The sequence below is a fragment of the Ambystoma mexicanum genome, chromosome 8, assembly GCF_040938575.1.
Source record: "Ambystoma mexicanum isolate Mex_15411 chromosome 8, UKY_AmexF1_1, whole genome shotgun sequence".
NCBI lineage: Eukaryota > Metazoa > Chordata > Amphibia > Caudata > Ambystomatidae > Ambystoma > Ambystoma mexicanum.
The window spans coordinates 1,499,504,155-1,499,525,953 of record NC_090929.1 but is presented as its reverse complement, the minus strand read 5'-3'; the positions used below and the strand labels follow the sequence as shown (position 1 = coordinate 1,499,525,953).

Genomic DNA, 21,799 nt, shown 5'->3' with positions numbered 1-21,799 from the left:
ATTCGTGCTCATGATGGTGGAATGAGCCAGACAGTGGGACAAACTGATGCCCCCTGGTGGCTGTTAAAAGGATTTCCAGATCAAAGTTGCCCTTTAAGTGATCTACAAAATGTTTTAAAAGACTGTACGGATTAAGGTATACAATATAAATTAATTATTGTGAAATTCAGGTGATCAAATAATTTTACATTTTTATGATAAATGATCTAATGTGGAAGTGTAATTGTATATTGTTAATTGTGTTTTCATATATTTGAAAGGTTGATTTTATCAGCTATACCAAATAAAAAAAAAAAAAAATTAAATACCTAATATTTCAGAAAGGATGCTATTGAAAACAAGATTTAATCAGGAGATTTGAAATTGAGCTTTTGTGTCTACCGTGACCCCCTCAAGATTTTACATAGAATACCAAAGTAAGGCGGATGCCCAACGTGAAGAGAGATGCAACCCAGTTTTAGACAGAAGTAGTTTTAGTACGATAATACTAGATTAAACCGTTTTAGAGGACTAGGCATCCAAACGTTCATTGTACCGAGGCAGTTCCTCGGGAGAACCTTGCACCAAAGAAGACAGAATAAAGAGCCTGCAGACTTTGAACGCAGGGAGAGAAAGCATATGCAGAGGCGAGCATCCAACGTGGGGACGTCAACGAGAGGCAGAGCCGCGCTGAACAGAGACGTGCAGGCTCTGAGAAACAAAGGCCACACAAAACAAAACGTACCCAGTGGCATGACCAAGTAGAAGACGTGGTGGGAATGTTGCCCATTGTTAGGGAGAATTCTCTTCAAAGGCTAATTTCCCTTACCTATAGAGTCCCCCAGCAGCTTTGCTGGATTTGAAGGGTTTATTTTTTTCTCCTGCTTAGAGTGAGACCCTTATTTCCCTACTCTTAGACAGATTGCCAGTGTGTGTTTTAGGCTATCTTGTGTGCTTATGGTCTATGGGGTTTTCTCACCCTCATAGGAATCATCTTTTTAACATGTGTGGTACACAGCACCCTCCGTGCAGTACCACAGGGGTGTGGTAGCGACCCCCAAACATAGACTCCATACCCTGGGACTGACTTCTGTCTCCCAGGGCATGTAAAGTCCCCATTGACTTTACTAGTCAAATCTTATGAACAAAACCAGTACAAACCATCTTACTATGGAAGTACTGATAAGGGTTAAGGAACAAGTTACTTACCTGTAACTGTTGTTCTCCAGCATGGGTCTGGCATGGATTCACATGCTCATGAATATTCCCCGTCGTCAGGCCGGGAATCCTCGGTATAGAAAAAAATCAGTATCAGTTTCGTTTCTGATCTGTCTTTCTTAGTAGTAACCAATCACTGGTCTCTGGGTCATACTGCCCCCAGCCAATGACTGCCCTCTCCCTAAGCCCCGCCTCCGGCAGCCATCCTCAGATTTGGTAGCACGTAAAGTGGCAGTATGACCAAGTTAAGAGCCGCAGAGGGGTAGGCGGGAGGGTTCGCATGTGAATCCATGCCAGACCCATGCTGGAGAACAACAGTTACAGGTAAGTAACTTGTTCCTTCTCCAGCATGGGGTCTGGCATGGATTCACATGCTCATGAATAAGAGAATACATAGCAGTACACACATGCACAACCACGGGAGGTGGCAACAGGCTCAACATTAAGCAATACAACAACTCAAAATTAAGCAACTCTTACCTCCTCACCAGGCTCACCTTAGGCGAACAGGTTGCGCAGCACTGCTTGGCCGACCCTGGATTCCTCCCTGGAGTCCCGATCGACGCAGTAGAATCTTGTGAAGGTGTGCGTCGACCTCCACGTCGCAGCCCTGCAGATATCCAGCAGGGGCACACCAGACAGGAACGCCGTGGTAGCAGCGATCGCTGTGGTCGAATGGGCTCTCGGACGGCCGGGCAGCTGTCGGTTTGCCAACCGGTGACAGTGCATGATGCAGCCGGTGAGCCATCTGGAAATGGAAGTCTTCGAGAGAGCCTTCCCTTGATTCACAGTCCCAAAGCTCACAAACAGCTGTGATGTCTTCCGAAAACTCTTCGTGCGGTCCACGTAGAACTTCAGCGCTCTAGCTACATCCAGCGAGTGCAAAGTCCTCTCGGCCGGCGACAAAGGCGACGGGGAGAAAACTGGCAACACCAAGGGCTCGTTGAGGTGGAAGTCCGACGGCACCTTGGGCATAAAGGATGGGTGCGTCCTCAGCACCACCCTCGTGTCATGAAAAGTCAAGTATGGAGGCTTGCAAGATAGGGCCTGGATCTCTCCCACTCGTGCGGAGGTGATGGCCACGAGGAAAGCTGTCTTCCATGACAGGAACTTCATAGGCTCGAATGGCCCCCATGAGCTTGGTCAGCACCACATTCAGCTCCCACGCCGGGGCAGGAGCCTTCACCGGCGGGAATGATCGGAATAGTCCCTTCATGAATTCTTTCACCAGGCGATGAGACCACAAGGACGCCCGTCCCGTCGTCCTGGTATATCGGGAGATTGCAGCCAGATGTAGTTTGATGGAAGCGTGAGCCAGTCCAGCTTTGGCCAGCGACAGTAGGTACGGCAGTACTTGAGGGGCCGTAATCCGCAGAGGGTTAATCTTCTGTGCACAGCACCAGACAGAGAACCTCTTCCATTTATGTCCGTAGCACTTGAGAGTTGAGGACGCCCTGGCCTTTGCAAGAACCTCTCTGCAGTCGGCCGGGATGTCGTACCCTCCAAACTCTAGTGCTGCAGGAGCCAGGCCTGCAAGTTCAGCGACTCCGGGTTGTGGTGAAGAATGGCGCCTCCTTCTCTGGAGAGAAGGTCTGCGTCCGTCGGCAGCTTGACTGGTGGTGGGGACGTTGACAAGTCCAGAAGGTCCGGGAACCAGATCTGTCTCGGCCACACCGGTGCGATGAGGATCATCCTGCACCGGGACCTCTTGAGCTGGTTGATGAGCCGGAGCAGCAACGGCAGCAGAGGGAATGCATAAAGAAATAGGCTGTCCCAGAGGAACGAGAAAGCATCGCCCATGCTCCTCGGCTGGGGGAACATGCTGGCGAACCTCCGGCACTTGGAATTCGTCGCCGTCGCGAAGAGATCAATTTGGGGTTCGCCCCATCGTCGGAAGAGTCGATCCACTTGATCCTGGCGTAGTTCCCACTTGTGGCAGCTCCCTGCTGAGTGCGTCAGCGATCGTGTTTTTTATTCCTGCCAGATGAAGAGGCACCAGAAACATCCCTTGGGCGACAGCCCAATGCCACAGATCTTGGGCTTCCTTGGATAGGGCCGGGGACCTGGTTCCGCCCTGCTTCTGGATGTAGAACATCGTGGTGGTGTTGTTGTCGGTGAAGATCCTCACCACCTTGCCCTTGAGGGACGGAAGAAAAGACCTGAGGGCCCAGAACACCGCGCAGAGCTCCAAGATGTTGATGTGGAGAGACTTCTCCTCCGGGAGCCAAAGGCCTCTCGCGTGAAGATCTCCGGAGTGTGCTCTCCAACCTTCCAGGGAGGCGTCCGTCGTCACCGTCACCTGGTGAGCTGGGGTCTGAAAGTCCGTGCCCGCCGACAGATGGGAGCCGGTACCCCACCACCGGATCGCCTGACGGAACGTCTCGTTGAGGGATCCTGTCCTCGAAGCTGCCCGTCGACTGGATCCAGCGGGCGTCGAGGAACCCCTGTAAGGGTCTCATCCGAAGCCTGCAAAGGCGCACCAGATAAATGCAGGAGGACATCATCCCGAGGAGGGACTTGATAGATCTTACCCTGGCCATGTCCGTGGCCAGCAGACGCTGCACCTTGCCCAGAATGGTCCTGGTCCTTTCCTCCGACGGCGAGGCCAGCCATGCCACTGTGTCAAGCTTGGCTCCCAGAAACAGGACGACTTGCGACGGAACCAGGTGGGATTTTGGAAAGTTGATGGAGAATCCCAGGTCCGTGAGCAGCTGGACGGTCTTCACAGTGTGCTCCACGGCGAGCTCCCTTGTCCTTGCCCGGATGAGCCAGTCGTCCAGGTAGGGGTAGACGTGGATCCCCTGTAGGCGCAGCCGCGCCGCCACCGGTGCGAGGCACTTGGTGAACACCCTGGGTGCCGACTTCAATCCGAACGGGAGGGCCTTGAACTGGTAGTGCCGCCCTTGGACTACGACCCTGAGGAACTTCGGTGGCTTTTTAGAATGGGGATGTGGAAGTAGGCATCCTCCAAGTCCAACGACGATAGGCAATCGCCCTCCTCCAGCTGTCCCAGCACATGCTGGAGGGTGACCATACGGAACTTCTGTGCCTTGATGTACTTGTTCAGTCGTCGTAGATCCAGGATGGGGCGCCATCCTTCTGTCTTCTTTTTTACGAGGAAGTACCTTGAGTAAACTCCGGAGCCCCGAAGCCTCTTTGGGACGAGCTCGATGGCACCCTTCTTGAGCATCGCCCTTACTTCTAACAGTAGTTGAGGGATGTGATTTTCCTTCCTGGCCACGGGTGGAACGCGAGGGCACTTCTTCTGAAACTCGAGGGCGTGCCCTTTGGCCAGGGCGTCCAGCACCCAACGGTCAGTGTAGATGGACTCCCACACGCTGACGAATCTTGCCAGCCGGCCTCCCACCGGGGTGCTTCGGCGGGGGCCCAACCCCACCGTCGGTTCAAACTTGTTTGGAGACCGCCTTGCCTCCTTGTGGACGACGACGGGCACCACCTGACTTGCCGCGTCCCCTGTAGGCTTCCTGGGACGAAGATCTTGCCGCTTGGCGGTAAGTGGGGGAGCCACTGCCGGATCCCTTGGAGGCACCTTGTCTGCCTCCGGAGCTCCGAAAGGACAGCCGCCGTTGTTGGAGCACTCCCAGTGCCAGGGCAGTCTCTGTCTCTGTCTTGATGGCCTGAAGGGACTCATCAACCGCCTTCCCAAACAGGTTGTTCCCGTCGAAGGGTATGTCCAAAACCTTGGTTTGTACCTCCTGGCGGAAATCCGTGGCCTTGAGCCATCCTCGTCGTCTCAAGCAAACGCTGTTGCCCAACTGACAGAAACTGGTGTCGGCGATGTCCGTTGCCACCGTGATGGCGTGGTCCGAAGCAATCTCCCCCTCCTGTAGGATTTCAAGGGCCTCAGCCCTTTCGGCGTCCGGAAGGAAGTCTAACAGAGGGGCGATTTTGAACCACAACTCCCTGTCGTAGCGTTGGCCGCCTTAATAGTCGTCGCTGCGGATGCGATGATCCTTCGTCCCATCGTGTCCAACTTCCTGCCCTCGCCGTCCGGCGGGGAAGTTGATGTCGAGGCCGATGCCCCCCCCAGCTTTCTTCTTTGCCGCCGCGACGACCGAATCCGGGGTAGGTTGTGCCCGAAGGCACAAGGGGGCAGCGTCGGGGACACGGTACATCTTCTCGTACCAGTCCCTCTTTGCCGGCGTCGTGGCAGGGTTCTTGAGGAGGGAAGCCCCTCATCCCAGATGTCATCAAGAAGCGGTACGGCGAGGACCGTCTTCCTTTTAGCCTCGCGCCGTTGGTAAAGGAACCCTTCTTTCTTCTTTTCTTCTGGCAGAGCTGAAAAAGCTCGGATGACCTGGAAATCATGGCATGAAAGGATCCAATCTCGTTGGGCGGGGATGCCCGAGCAGGGGGCGACGGGGGACACGTCCCGTCGTCGCCTCCGTCGTCATCTGTACCTGTCGTAGCCGTGTCCGTGCCTGTATCATCCCCGTGGGTAGTAGACCGGGGGAAGGCAGAGCAGGCCGCAGAGGTGAGAGAGGTGGCGTAGGATGCGTCCTTCTCCTCTTATGCGGTGGACTCTCCGAAGGTCCTGGCTCAAGTTCCCCCGTCGGGTCTGGCTCAGGTACCTCCGTCGGGGGAAGGGGCAACTTTATCCTTAGTTCTGAGCATAAGGACTGAATCACTGACAAAATGGCCGCCGAGGTGCCCTGCGGCGCCGGAAACGACAGGCGCGAGGGCTCTTGAGGAGCCTTGTCGGCGACACCATCGCTCTCGTCGTCGCCCTTGTCGGGATCCCTCCCGATGGGCTGGGCCTCTTCCACGACTTCGATGAGCTCTTCTTCAGAGGTCGTGTCCGTATCCATGATGGCCACCAGCCCCTCCCCCACCTTTTCCAACGAGGACTTTGTGGGGGTCTTCTCAATGGGCCTGAAAGACGACTCCCTCCGCGGTGGCAGGGAGACTCTGGGTCCTGAGGGCGCCTCCACTGGTGTAGCCTCCACAGACTGAGCCAGGGCCGCGGCGACATCCTCAATCGAGGTCTTAGCAGGGTGAATTAAGGCCATCGTCACACCTTCTGGACGCCTGGGGCCTTCACCTTGGGGGGGAGGGTCCGAGCCTCGCTCCCCCTCTGCCGGAATCTTCGAGATCGACCGGGGCCTCTCCAGAAGCTTTGCCGGGTTCTCGGACTTCCTCTTACCCGAGCCAGAGCGTTGGCTCGTGGTTGATGGCGCCGGGGATGATGCGCCCTGCCTGGCAGCCAAGGAGCCCGACCGTTCGGCGCTCCCGGTGCCCGCGGACTCGCAGTGCTTAGCCTTTTGTTGGGCCCCCGTCGCCGGGGCGCCCTCACAGGACTTAGAAGACCGCTCAGACTTCTTTTTCTTCTTCTTGCCTGACGGGCTCTTCCCTTCCAGCCAGTTGGCAAGACGGAAGTGGCGATCCTTCATGGTCCGCTCCGACATGTTCCCACAAAACGCACAGTCCTTCTCCTTGTGCGTCTTGTCCTCACGGAGACAGTAGAGGCATAACGAATGCTCGTCCTCCTTGAAAACATTCTGAAGCTGGCATCCAGGGCAGGTCCTGAACAGCTTCCCGGGCGTCGAGCTTCCTTTCTCCTGGGCCATGTCCGGGTAGGCCTCGGAACTTCGATAATCCTCCAAAAGCGTAACTCGACGAAATCTTCACCCTTGAGGGGCGTAGAAAACTCCAAAACGGATCCCCTTTGATCGGATGTAGAAACGGTGGAGCTTGAGGCTCTATTTAACCGGAAAATGAGAAAAATCTCCTGAAAAAGCATGAAAACGCAGCAAAAGCTCGAGAGCTACAGCACGAGGACTCCCAACACTTGAACGTGCGGTAAAAATCTGAGGATGGCTGCCGGAGGCGGGGCTTAGGGAGAGGGTAGTCATTGGCTGGGGCCAGTATGACCCAAAGACCAGTGATTGGTTACTACTAAGAAAGACAGATCAGAAACGAAACTGATACTGATTATTTTCTATACCGAGGATTCCCGGCCTGACGACGGGGAATATTCATGAGCATGTGAATCCATGCCAGTCCCCATGCTGGAGAATAGTTTTTCCCTAGTTTTCATTTTCGAGAGGGTACAGTCCAGTCCCTCTCTCCAAAAGATTGTGGCTGGTGGCAGTGGTTACTACCGTAAATATTCGACCGCAAATATTTCCCTATGGGATTTTCCCATTGTTCGAGGCTACCACTTTTACTTACAGCCTCTAATATACAGCCGGGTTATTTTAATACTAACTTTAATCTAGTGGGTTTTTTTTGCCAGAAATTTAATAACATTTCTTTCTCGTGTCTTTCTCTGAAATCCTAATCCGGGTCGGGGATCCTTTGTTCGTCCTTTTGGGGGGCTTCTGCACAGAAGCTCCTCTCGGCGCCACTGAGTCTGGAGTAGACAGGATGTGTGGGAGGGGGAGTAGGCACCCTGGACAGGGTTGCCTACGCAACCCAAGTCGCACTCTGCCCTGATAGGCTGGGGGGTTCTCCCGCCAGGAGAGCCATCCCACTGTGTGAGTGACAGCTAGGCTGTATGAATGGGGGTCTCCCTGCATAAAAGCAGGGTCCTGAGGACTGGAGGACAAGACGTCGCCACTGGAACTAGAAACCCGAAGAGAGAAGCTGAAGACATCTGCAACGACTGAACCACTGGTGAAGCCCTGCTGCAGATTCTCACCACTTTTCTCCAACGACTCGAGAAGATCTTTGCCGGCAAGAGTCTTCTTCCCTTGAGCTGGTGGGGCCAAACAGTTCACCAATCGCCTTCCAGGACCTGCCTTGGTCGAATTGCCAGTGCCCTGCACTCGGAGACCGGATAGCCAGGCACCCGTCCACCACGACCGCGATTTAAAGGGGCGTACCTCTTATTCGTTTTGGCAGCACCGCGGCTGGCTTCATCCCTGGGCAGTGCAGTAACTCAAACCTTCCTCCACAACGAGAGCCTCTCTTCCTCTGCTGGATCTCCCGAACTGCAGGAACTGCCAGGAACTACCGCCACCGCAGGAGCCTCTTCCACTTTAAAGGTACATTGTTCCGCCAGGCCTCTCGTTTCGTTGGGTATCGCTAAAGGTGTTTTAAATCCTTTACTTACCTACTGGGTTGGCCGCCCCATAGTCTAACATTGTCTTTTACCTTCTGCAACCGCCTTTTCCAATCATTAAATAAAGACTTGACTGCAGATACTAGAACAGTTTGATCCTGGGCACATTGCCTTGTACCACTGACTCTGGCACAGGCCTATTGACTCTGGCTAAATCTGTTACAACTGCCTTCTCTAGATTGCTTCTCACCGAGAAATGTGTTGCTGCACCTAACTCTTATAACCAGAGTGCCATTTCTGCTTGGTTTACACTGCTGTTTTGCTCAGTTTCACTCTTGCTCAAACTTGTCTACAATTTAAATAGGGAGTTGTATATACCTTTCTTGACTGTTTTAACTTGCTTTGATAATAGTGATTTGTGGGTTGAACTGAAGAGTGTGTAAAATAAATATATATTCTTTTAATACAAAGCTTTGGTCAGTGTTTCCTTGTCCCTTAGTACTGAGGCCCTATTGTGTAAACCCTGAATACTGCTCATCTCCCTCTTGAGAGAAGTCTGACTGCTCTGCCACAGCTACCAACTAAATCTGTGTGGTACAGACTGATACCAAATGGGATTTATTGCATATACCTGTAGTCCTAATCTTCTGTAGTGCGCCCTAAGGGAACTGCATAGGATTCTGCCTAACACCCATGAACTGACACTAAAACCAGGAACAGAGGGAGGAGTGAATCCTCCGCTCTCAACACAATAACACAATGGCGAGAGAACGCTGAGACGAGCAGAACTCGAGAACCGCTCATACCCAATCCGGGAGGATACCACTGCTGCTGAAGAGACACATCCCCCCTAGAGCAAACCCAGCAACACTGAAGGTACTGTGGTGGGTCAGAAGGAGAGACCAGTTTTTGGTATTGTTCACTTCCTTTTATTAAATAAGTAAAAAGGCCTCAGTATACCTAATCTATGGATTTCCGTGCCTAACCAAACTAGCTTGTCGTCTGTGTTGAAGTCCAAAGTAAAAAGTCTGTCCTCCATCCAAAGCAACGCTGCTCTGTCCCTACCACGAATACAAAATAACAAAAGACCAGAAGAATAACTCCCTTGTCCTGGATAGTCTTCCTTGGCCTTACTAGATAATTCTTTAGCTATCTCTTGGATGAACTTCTTTATTTCTTCTAGGGGGCTTTTCCAAGTCGTTGGCCCCCCTATTCATTCTCTTTGTATCCTTCTCCTCAATGTTAATGGCTTTGGATAATCTTGCACAATGTCTTTCTCAAGTGTCTCCTTCTCAGAGATTACTAGGGATACTGTATCCCTTTCTGTGGTTATTATCCTCTGTTCTTCTGTAGTTCTTTAAATGAATAAGGTATTTAACATCTTCTTCCTCGTTCTTATTCTCTGTTCCTAGGTCTTTCTCCTTGAGAGGTTTATTGTAGAGCCAACAGTTCTTCATATTCTCCTGTTCAATTCTTATATTACTGAGATGAGCAAGAGACGTTTCATACTGTGTCTCACTCTTCTTGGGTTTGTGCTGTTCACAGGGACGTCCCAGAGTGTATCTCACTCCACTTAGTTTCAGGCCACTCACAGGGATGAGTAGGCGGAGTGTATTATTTATCCCAGTCTTCCCTCCCACTCCAGTTGTTTTCTATGGGGTGCCGTCAACAGGGCTGTTTGCAGGATAGGGACTTCCTTCGTGGTGAGGATAGCTTCGGTTCTCGCTCAGTTTTCTTCGGTTTCTTCTCCACGGTACATGTGCTCTAGCGGTCTCGGCATTGTTATCAAACTGAACAGTCCACCTCTGCAGGGTCACGCCACTGCTCTAAACTCACTCCTTCTCCTGGGGTGTTCGTCCACCTTTCTCTCCGACTTTCAGCTTACTCATTGCTTCTTTCCGACAGCACCTTGTGGTTTCCACCAGTAGAGGATTTCCAGGTCTCTCTAAGCACTCCTCACTTGGCTGGTTTGAAACTCCTGGGTTCCACCTTTCATGGACAGTAACCCATTGTCTCTTTTTATGATTGGCTGCTGGGTCCACTCCAGCAGAGGATTATAGTCTGTTCCATCTTTTAGTTGATCACTCCTCATTGTTTGTTCATTCTTCATCACAGTAGTGTTGGTTTCCGACCATTGAGTAATCGATCGTACTGGTTGTTCATTATTCTTCTTCATAGCAGTTTTACTACACTGATCCTCATTTTGGATCTTGGGTCTTATGTTACAATTACAAATACTGGTTTGGTTTGATGGATGACTCTGGAATTTTGATGTTACTGTTGTTCTGCAAGATAGGGTTCTAGGGAGTACCTCTGCGAATAGGAGCCATTGACCCCCAGAGGAGAGACTCTCCCTGTGAGGTCCTGCATGCTGCCACCCCTAAGGGGATTATTTCATAGCAGGCTCACCTGCCTAGCCTCTCAAGGAAAGGCTCCCCTCTAGGGAGAAGTGACAGAATCCCACGATTTGTCACAGTATACAGGTTGCCCAGGTCGGCGGAGGAGGAAAGAGTTAGTGGAGAAGGATGGTTCCTAACCCCATACCATGGTCAAAGAGGCCCAGAAGAACAGAAAGCATGAGAGAAGAAGGGTTTCAGGAGCCAGAGAAACTAGAGTAGTAGCAACCTCTAGAAAGGTCACAGGAAACCACAAATACAAAGAGAGCCACAAGAAGAGAGGGGTTACCAATACCCCAGAGTTTTACATGAGACACTGGGACAGAGGAACCCAAGTGAGTCAAAGATGCATAATAAACAAAGCAAAGAGCAGATACGAGGGAAGTACCGACACATTCAGCACCAGAACCAAGTGGGGAGAGATCCACTCGAGTGGTTTAGAGGGATCAGGGAAATATCCCTCCACCTACAGACATGTTGACATTTTGTTTTTTGTAGGACTTAAGACTTTTTATTGTTGAACTTGGGAAACATGAAATTTGATAAGACTGTCAAAAACTCTTCAGTAAGGCGAAATGTTGACTACAGATAACCAGTGGATCTAGAGCCAGGAAGAACTTCTGGAATACCCAAGATAGATTGTGGTGAACAACCCGGAGTGTGGACCACTCTAGCTTATTTTCTTTTACAAGTGGTAGGGCCAATTTAGACTCTAGGTTTGGACTGAGGACTATTTGTCTTTTGACTATTGACAAGCACCTTTGTTTAGTTTTAATAGGAAGGGAATTCTCCTTTAGCAGTAGTTTTATTTTCAGTTAAATAAAGTTACATGGAAGCCATGTTCTCAGCTTCGAGTCCTTATTCCGGCTTGCCACACAACACCCATCTCTTGCTCTCACCACTGCTGCTGCCACTGCCAAGGCCCAACAGACAGCGCAGGTAAACCCCCTTCCCCCTAGGCCCCGCAATGAAGGGGTCTACCTGGCAAAGCAGAGCACCTAGATAGAGGACTGAGAAGGGAGACTACATTCCTGATTCGAGGAATACAACACTTGAGAGTCTCTTTGCTTAAACCCAGCGATTCTCTATTTGTACTCAAGGAGAAGCCACCCTGTACAATGGTGGGGAGGGCACTTTAAACCCTCTCCACCAGCCATACAGAGAAGAACACACTGAAATTAATGAAAGGTTTTGAGTCATATGTAGGGTTTATTACAAGGGTCAATTATTGCTGCCTGGCAAATACCTAGGTAGGGAGGGAGGTTGAAAATCCTACTAAGGCCCACAAGAAGGGAAGCTATATGATGAGTCTACGTAAAAGATTCAGAGAAACCTAGGGAAAGAGAAGTAATGGTAAAAAGGCTTGCCTTGGTAGGCGTTTAAAGTCCACAGAAACCCAGGAGACTACACAATGTAGGGATCGTTTAACAACACCTAGACCTCAATGAAGTGTGCTGAGGCACTCAAAACATCCCTTAAGTTGAGTGACCTAAAGGATAATTTCCTGAGTACAGAAACCCCAACAGCTGTGATTTAGTTTAGGGACTGGACTTGGACTCAGGACATCAGGCCTTTTTAGAATAGGTCCTGCATGCCATACTTAAGATAAGCCTCCCATCCAGACAAGTGTTCAAAGAGAAATCTTGCCAGTTTGTTGTTTAGTTATTACCCTAGTGTTTGCCTCACCATAGAAACACTGCAAGACTCACGAGGAGAGAATACAAAGCCTGGAGAATGTCAAACTGGGTATACCTGACCATCCTGACACAGGTGTGAGGCAGAGAGGAGACATACCCCAGTGAGACTGGGGTGTTGCAACAATACTCCTAGGCCAGGACTCTTCAAGGAAGCACACATAGTGATAAAGGGAGATCCTTTTAGAGGGTACAGATACTACAGTGCCAAGCAGGCCCCTTTATTATGTTGAAATCCTTTTTTCTTAAATTCTAGTGAACTAGCTGTATAGACCAGGACAGAAGACATTTCTAAACATAAGAGTGAAGATAACCAACACGGCACCTTTGACAACTAAAAATAAAAGGAAAGTTAAGTAATCAACAAAAATCCTTCAGTTTTAGAAAGATGTTTGCCCATCTGGACTAATCAGGAGGATCTCTCCAAAATAATAGATCAACATTATTTCACAACCAAATCGCCTATTTCCACTTCGGAGGAACACATCGCTGGTAGATTCCCATTGTCTAAGATGTCAAAAGCTGCTAGGGAATCGAGGAAGACCAACACACATGTTCTAAACCCATCAAATACCTGTCTAGAGCCATCATAAATGAATAAGATTGTTCCTCATATGGAATGGAGGCAGACTGTCATTTCCCAAGTAAAGTGCATATAGAAAGGATAGCTCCAAAGTGTGAGGCAACAGATCTTTCAATATAGTTACCAGGGAAAGGTAAAGCCATGATTAGACCTAGATTGACAAGATCAGAGGGGCATATATTTCTGATCTTTAATAGTGGCCAAATCTGCCCTATTTTAGAGATTGTTGAAAAGATACACTTGACTAAAGACACATATATAAGCAAGAGTCAACGAGTAAACAATGGCCTTTGCGGAGTAGTTATCAAAGAACAAGTTACTCTCTTACCTGGTAACGTTCTTTCGATGGGATGGTCCGACGACATATTCCATATCTATGACAGTAATCACCACAGCTGTGCTGCTTTGGAACATTTTCGGCGTCTGCGTCGATGACATCGATGCGCCGTCCCCCAAGACCTCCTCCGACGCCGATGTCACCCGATGTGATAAGTAGGACACACGACTCCCGTAGCCTCAGTTGTAGATTTTTCCCCCAGAACGTGTGACACCAGTTTTCTGCCAGTCAGACACACGAGGCCTTGCGGAACGCAAGCTGCAATCGCATAAGAAATTCTGCAGCGGGGAAGGTAGGGAGGGAGCGATATGGAATACGTCGTTGGACCATCCCATCGAGAGTAAGGTAAGAGAGTAACTTGTTCTTCGAGGGGATTCGGTCCTCCGACGTATTCCATATCTATGACAGACTCCCAAAGCAGACCAAGCAAGGAGGTGGGAAAAGAATTTAGAACACAAATTTAGCATGCCCAATCAAATTGCGGAATAAAGGACTGCCTTGCCAAAGGCCAGATCCTGCCCTCGGATGGAATCGAGGGAGTAGTGACATAGAAAAAAAGTATGTAACGAAGCCCATGTGGCTGCATCACAGATGTGACGAATAGGAACACCCCTCTGCAGGGCAGTAAACGCAGCCACTCCCCTGGTAGAATGGGCCCGCAAGCCAGCCGAAGGGTCCTTACCCGCAAAGCGGTAACACTCGGAGATAGCTAAAATAATCCAACGAGACAAAGTCAGTTTCGTCACAGCTTGTCCCAAACGCTTTCCAGCGTAACCAATGAAAAGTTGATCGTCCACTCTGACCCGGGACATGTGCGAAATATAAAAGCTCAACGCTCTCCTAGGATCAAGCCTATGGAGCCTCTCCTCTTCCTTACCAGGATATGGAGGAGGATACAACGCCGGAAGAACCACCTTCTGGCTCAAATGAAATTCCGAAACCACCTTCGGAAGAAAGGAAGGACGAACTCTAAGGACAACCCTGTCCTTATGAAACACAGTGAAGGGAGGCTTAACTGAAAGTGCCTGTAACTCACTCACTCTGCGAGCTGAAGTAACCGCAACCATAAACACAGTTTTCAGAGTTAACAGTCTCAAAGGGCAAGAATGCAAAGGCGCAAACGGAGCACCCATAAGGAACTTAAGAACAAGATTCAAATCCCAACCTGGCACCAGAAAAGGTGACGGAGGAAACACATTAGTGAGCCCTTTCAAAAACTGAGAAATTAAAGGAATCTTAAAATAGGAACATTCTTCGGACGAGCGCTTAAATATGGACAGCGCCGCCAGGTAACCTTTAATGGTACCCCACTTGCAAGCCCCTGTGGGCCAAAGAAAGCAAAAAAGACAGAACCATGGGAATGTCACGTTCAAAAGGATCCACATTCTTAACTCTGTCGCAGAATTTACGCCAACGGCAACGGTACAGAGACTTTGTTGCAGGCCGTCTGGCCGAGAGCAACACCTCCAACACGTCTTCAGGGAGGTCCCAATCCTTATACCTCAACCTTTCAGAAGCCAAGCATGAAGGTTGAGGGATCTGACAATCTGGATGGAGAACCTGACCCCCCTCCCATGAGAGCAGATCGTCTCGTTAGGGAAGACGACGTGGAGGGCAGATGGACAAGTCGAGAAGGTACCACGTCCTCCGGGCCCACGCCGGAGCAATGAGGATCATCCGGGAACCGAACCTCCGTAACCTCTGCAGTACTTGCGGGATGACGGGGACTGGAGGAAACGCGTACAGCAGTGGGAATGACCACACCACCACGTACGCGTCTCCTAAGGCTCCTTTTGGAGGAAATTCCCGCAAGCAGAAACTTTCGCACTTCAGGTTGACACTGGAAGCGAAGAGATCCACTTGAGGGGTCCCCCAAAGGGCAAAGATCTCCAGGAGAATCTCCTGAGCCAGCTCCCACTCGTGAGAGATCGTGCTCTGCCTGCTCAGAGCGTCCGCCGTCTCGTTGTTGTCTCCGGCCAGATGAACAGCCGAGATCGAAACTTCCTGCTGGATGGCCCAGAACTCGAGCTGCATCGCCTCCCTGCACAGAGGAAGTGACCCTGCCCCCCTTTTTGTTGAGGTAGTGCATGGCCACCGTGTTGTCCGTTAGAATCAGGACACTCTTTCCTCGCACAGTCGGCAGAAAAGCCTTCAGGGCTAGCCTGACAGCCCTCAGCTCCAACAGATTGATATGGAGTCTGGACTCTGACGGAGACCAACGACCGCTGACTGTCAACTCGTTGGCATGAGCTCCCCATCCCATGTGGGATGCATCCGTCACAATCGTCACCTCTGGCCAGGGCAGCCAAAATGGGGCCACCTTCATCAGACTGCCTTCGACTGCCCACCACAGAAGGTCCTGGGCGACCGAGGGCGGCACCTGAACAGGGTCCGACATCCTGCCGGAGGACTGAGACCACTGGAGCTTGAGTGCCCATTGCAAAGATCTCATCCGCAACCTGGCCTCTGGCACCAGAAGAATGCAGGATGGTATGAGGCCCATTAGTCTCAAGAACTCAGACGCTGGGAGAGTCTCGGCAAGTTGAAACTTGTGCACCATCTGCTGAATGTGAAGAGCCCTCACCTGGAGAGGAAAACACAGCCCCAGGGATGTGTCGAGCACTGCTCCAATGTACTGGAGCCGCTGTGTTGGCGTCAAATGGGACTTCTTTAAATTGAGGGAGAAGCCCAGCTTGTGAAGGGAGTGGCAGGTGACGGACAGATGATCCAGGACTTGCTCGGGAGAGCTCCCCCTGATCAACCAATCGTCCAGGTAGGGGTAGACGTGAATCCCCCCTTTCCTGAGATGAGCTGCCACCACCACCAAGAGCTTGGTGAAAACCCTCGGGGCGGAGGTCAATCCGAACGGCAGGACCCGAAACAAAGTGTGAGTCGCCAGCCGCGAACCTCAGGTACTTCTTGTGCTTGGGATGGATCGGCAAATGGAAGTAAGCGTCCTTGAGGTCGAGAGACACCAACCAGCCCTGAAGTTGAAGGGCCTGGAGGACGATAGAGTAACCATCTTGAACTTGTCCTTCCTAAGGAGTTTGTTCAAACCGCGCAAGTCCATGATGGGTCTCAATCCCCCGTCTTTCTTCGAAATCAAAAAATAAGGGGAATAACATCCCTTGTTCCTCTCCGCTACATGCACCAGTTCTATGGCGCCTTTCTCCAGCAGGGCTTGAATTTTCTGCCAAGGAGCGGATCCGGACTCTTCAAAGAGAGGTTCCCAGGTGGATTGTCGTGAGGCCTCTGCCGAAAGGGAAGACAGTAGCCATGGGTATGATCTCCAGAACCCACACATCTGCAGTAATGGCACGCCACTCTCAAAGATGCTGCGCCAGCCTTCCCCCAACCAGCGAACCATGGGACCTGGCCTCATGACTGAGTGGTAGCAGCTGCGGCGTTGCCTAAGGGCAAAGAGGCAACTGCCCGAGCGGCCTTGGTACCTCGAGTACCCTGTTTTCCTCCTCTGGCACTCTTACGGTGGCCTCCTCTCGCTTTACTGAAGGACGAGTAATAGCGAAAGGACCTCCCCTCCACTGTTGTCTCCTAGGACAAAAAGGCAGAGGTTGTCGAACTGCAGCGCCCAATGACTTCGCTGCAGCTTTGGAGGTCTACAACCTCTCAAGGCTCTCGTCAGCCTTGCTGCCAAAAAGATGTTCACCGTGAAAGGGCATGTTGAGGAGCCGGGACTGCACATCAGGAGCGAACCCTGACTTCCGCAACCACGCAAACCTGCGTATTACGGTGCTCGCCGCCATGGACCGGCTGACACAATCTGCCATGTCCAAACCCGACTGAACGGCCTAACACATGGCAACCTTGCCATCCTGAACCATAGCAAGGAAACCATCCCGTTCGTCCCCTTCGGGAATATGTTCAGCCGCTAATGCAACACAGTTCCACAGAGTGTGTATGAAACGAGACAAGGCACATCCGGAGTTGGCCGCCTGAAGCGCCATACCCCCTGAAGAAAACACTTTCTTCGCCAAGCCATCAAAACGTTTGTCGTCCCTATCCGGAGGGATGGTAGGATACGATGCCTGCTTTGCCGGGGCCGTAGCCGCCTGCACCACCAAACTCTCCGGAGTGGGATGCCTGGACAAGTAGCAGGGGTCGCTACTGGCTGGATGGTATTTTCGCGACAAAGACTTGCCCACTGCCGGGAGACTCTCCGGAGCAGTCCAAGCCGCCGCCGCCACCCTTCTCTGCAGAGCCACTTAAACGGCAGTACCGGGTCAGTGGGGGGACCAAGATCGAGGATGTCCGTGAGATCATCCTGAACAAACTCCCCTGGGGAGCCGACCATCCCAAGTACTCAGTGACCCGAGACATAAGGCGCCGGAACGAAGAATCGGCATGAGTGCCAGGCTCCGGCCTACAAAACTCGACCTCCGGAGAGGTGTCCAGTCCACTGGCATCATGCAGTGAATGCCTCAGGTCATCAAATTGGCTATGGCCCGAGAGAAGCTCATCCGGCACCGTAACCGGAACCAAGCCCTCATCAGAGCCCTCATCACCCTCTGAAATGTACTCCAGGCGGTGAGAGGAAGACACCTGGGGACCAAAGCTATGCCTGACCTTAGCCAGAGCCTTTCTAGGGGCTACCCCCGTGCCACGGGGCCCCTCCGACACCACCGCCTCGAAAGGCGTCGAGGGCGGACGAACGAGTTGGCGCCATCGTCGAGAGAATCAGCGTTGAGCGAATCGGCGTCGACGTCAGCCGCAGCGCCGCCAGCATCGGCGGTGTCGACACAGGCCTCGAAGCCAGAGCTCCGAGCGTGTCCTTCGACGACTTAGGCGCCGACAGCATCGACGACCCCTTCGGAGGCAGAGCCTCGAGAGAGGTCGCCGACGATCTTGGCGCCACAGGTGGCAACGTCTTCCTCGAAGACTGCACAGGATCACGCGGTCTCGAGCGCGTCGAGGACCTGGAACGGGCATGGCGAGAACGGTTACCCTTGTCGGAGCGGGACCTCTCCCGCGAACCGTGCCGACCACTCGAGCCCGAAGGCGTGCGAGCGGTGTCTCTCGACCGATCACGACCGACCCCACTCAGAGGCGCGGACGGACCGGTGCCCTGCGATTCAAGAATCGCCAACATCTTCTTCCCGAAGGAAGCCCATTCCTCCGGTGTCGCTTGCATGGTGGGATAAGCAACCCGCCGACAGGCAGAGTCCTCGGAAGAGGACGGGGAAGGCGACCTATGCCGGCGCTTCCGGGAATGCCTCGAAGAGGCAAAGGAGTGGCGAGACCGACTCCTGGAAGGAGACCCACCGGACCTCCGACGATGACGCAGAGAGTCGCCTCTCGAATCATCCGTCGAAAGCCACGCAGACCTCGACTTCCTGGGCTTAGACACCCTACCTACTGACAACTTCTTCTTGCGCTCCTACAAGGCCTTGGCCGTGTGCGACTGGCAGTCGACACAGTCGTCCGTGTCGTGGGCCTCCCCGAGGCACCAGAGGCAGGCGTCGTGCGAGTCCGTTACCGACATCTTGGACCCACAGTCCCTGCAATTCTTGAAGCCCGGATGCGGGGTTGAAGACGAGGTAGACATCGTCACGAATAGGTTTTCACAAAAACCGAACAGGTTCAAAGAACCGAGAATACAACAAACTCCAAAGAGTCGAGGCATACCGAGATTCACGAAGCGAACACGTTCGCGGAAAAAATGGAACTGAGGCTACGGGCGTCGTGCGTCCTACTTATCACATCGGGCGACATCGGCCGTCGGAGGAGGTCCTCGGGGACGGCGCATCGACGCAGGACGCAGACGCCGAAAATGTTCCGAAGCAGCACAGCTGTGGTGATTACTGTCATAGATATGGAATACGTCAGAGGACCCAATCCCCTCCAATATATGTTTATTGAATAATCATTGCAGGTCATCTGTTATATTCAGTTGATTAATGTTAGACATTTTCCGAAATGAAATAAGAATAAAACCTTTACAATCATGGATTGGAACTTCATCACTCAGTTCTTACATCTGACATTAATATTGCTGCTTATCCATTATTGCCATATTGACTTCCAGTTGTCTGCATGCTTAGCACACACTGAGACTCGTTATGGTCATGCCGGTCCTTTTCCGGACTGGCCTAATCTGAGTCTACTGGTAGGGGCAGAGAACTACCGGCAGGGCCTGCCCTGCCAGTAGTTCAGACCCCTACTGGCAGATTATACACTGAAGCACCGGCAGCTTAAGTGTTCCCATTCCCCAGCTAATATCCTGGGATATCGGGCGGCGGAAACGGTAAGCTGAAGTTGCCGGTAGGACACTGGTTTTACTAGCGGGCCCAACGGCAAACTCATAATGAGGGCCAATATCCTCAGCCCCCCTCTCTCCCCTTGTGTATTTGGTAGGATAAACACTGCGCACTACATTTAGACAACTGTGGATTCAAAGCTTAAAATATTCAAAATGTGGTGTGGCGGTTTAAGATTTAAAACTATACTTTTTGCAGCTGTGCAAGTATCAGCTTTATACTGTTGCTTAAAAGGTGTTTTATATTGCTCAATTTTATGAGCATATGTCTTGCTTGTGAAAGGAAATAGCTCTGCAGTACTTACGCAAATAAAAAGGCAGCGCTGAATAATTATGGGCTTCTCGGTAAGCAATCAAGTTGATTTCATGCTGCCGCTGTTGTGCTTGGAGACGATGCTTGGCTCGTCGGTGGTGACAAACACAACAACAACTTAGAATGATGATAATGGTCCACACCAGCCAGAACCCTGTTAATAACAACACATACGCCATTAGTGATTGTTTTCCATAAACGAATTTTAAGAATGCTCAATTTTAGAGGATAAGAACAACCAGTACCATTGCACAACCACTTCGTTCAAACCCACGGTTGACAATGTTCAACAGGATCATAATTGGCAGAACATGATCATATAAAATGTATCATTTCTAAAACTGTGTCCAGGGACTTCGATTCACCAAAATGCCTGGGGTAGCACACACCTGATGGCATCACAGGAAATGATGTCACATGACATTCGACCCAGACGGTATTAATTCCTCTTTAGCCCTAGTGACCTCACCGGAAGTGGCTTGAAGGCATACAAAAAAATTACATAAATATACAATGTTTAAAATATCAAATAGATACTAAAGCAGACAAGAATATTGTAGATACCAACCACATTTTAACAAGGGTGCTGCCTTTATATTCCTTGGGTGTGGTCATGATATGATTAGACCCAATAGAATCAACATAGGTCGAGGTACTGCCATAGATATGCCACTTCAGCATTGTATGGCCAGTTACTTGCATTTTATGCCAGTTATAGCTTCATGTCAGGTATTGTCATTATATAGTAATTAGAGCCCCTACATTGCCAGCTGCTGCGATATTACAGTATCCAAAAATCCTATAGATGCAAGTAAGTCACTAACAGCGCACAAGAGCATAAATGCTTTGCTGCATGATAATGATTTGTTATTTATATTGCGCTTTCGGCAAAGGGCTATACATAGCACAAGTTTACATACAATTATCATCCGAACCGAAGTTGGTACTTAATTATCAACTTCGGAAGAATACAAGGCTGAGTTGGCTTTGCCGGGATTCGAACCTGCAGATCACACATCACAGCAGCGAGTGCTCAACCTGCTGAGCAATCTTACTGCTTTGCTACTACAAATGCAATGCGGCAGTAAGAAAACATGTCAAAACAGGTTGCACAATGTAGACCAGACACACAATACTCATCATGTTTGCTGTAGCCTTGATGATGCACAGTAAAGAAATGCTATGCCACAGTAAGACCTACCTAGATGGCCACAGCAAAATGCCTGTAATGACACTTCTCATGCTTACTTCATTATATAGGCCCATAAAATATGCCATTGTTGGACATGGCTATACTGGCTGCACCCAATTGTCAGTCTAGACAAGTAATAACACTTATGTTGCTTACTTTACTATAGATGTCCAGTAAAAATGTCATGCCACAGTAAGAAAGGACTAGACTGGCTGTACCAAAATGCCAGTCTAGCCACTAATACATATCACACCCGCTTTATCTCTGATGACCATTATGTATTAACACACCCTTCTCTGCACCAGATTCCCAAACGTCCCCTTCTCCCTACCACTCTCCTCCATAAACCTCCAAAATCAGCTGCTCGGTCCAGCATTAACTCCACGTCCTTCTTCCGCGTCCCAGTACTTATGTATGAGGCAAGGTGCTTCATAGGCAAGTACTGGGACAAGGACGAGTGGGACTAGGTGTAAAGAAGATAACCAGTAAGCAATGCAGGCTTTTAACCCAAGCACACTCAATTTACACGTGCACCCATTCACCATTCACTCACACATGCACATCCAGCCACCCATACATCAAGCACTCATTCACACACATTACACGAGATGAGCAAATTACTTACGGCTGGTAATGTTCTTTCGACTGGATGTTCCTCCCACGTATTCCTCATCTTTGATATACTCTGATATCCTGCTTGCAGCTTGGAAACTTGTCTCAGCAGAGGGTGGTGTGCGTCATCGTCAACCTCGTGACCCCCGAGAGCCTCCTTCCTAGAGTATGACGTTG

The 21,799-nt window shown here is 50.8% G+C and overlaps 1 protein-coding gene across 3 annotated transcripts in view; it reads right to left on the bottom strand.

Annotated features, from left to right (window-relative positions):
• Window positions 1–21,799, bottom strand: part of WBP1L (WW domain binding protein 1 like) — a 474,431-nt gene that overhangs the window by 124,671 nt on the left and 327,961 nt on the right. For all 3 annotated transcript variants that reach the window (XM_069611687.1, XM_069611686.1, XM_069611688.1), the window contains exon 3: window positions 19,811–19,972. In XM_069611687.1, the coding sequence (XP_069467788.1) occupies window positions 19,811–19,972 (162 nt within the window). The remainder of the gene's footprint in view (window positions 1–19,810; window positions 19,973–21,799) is intronic.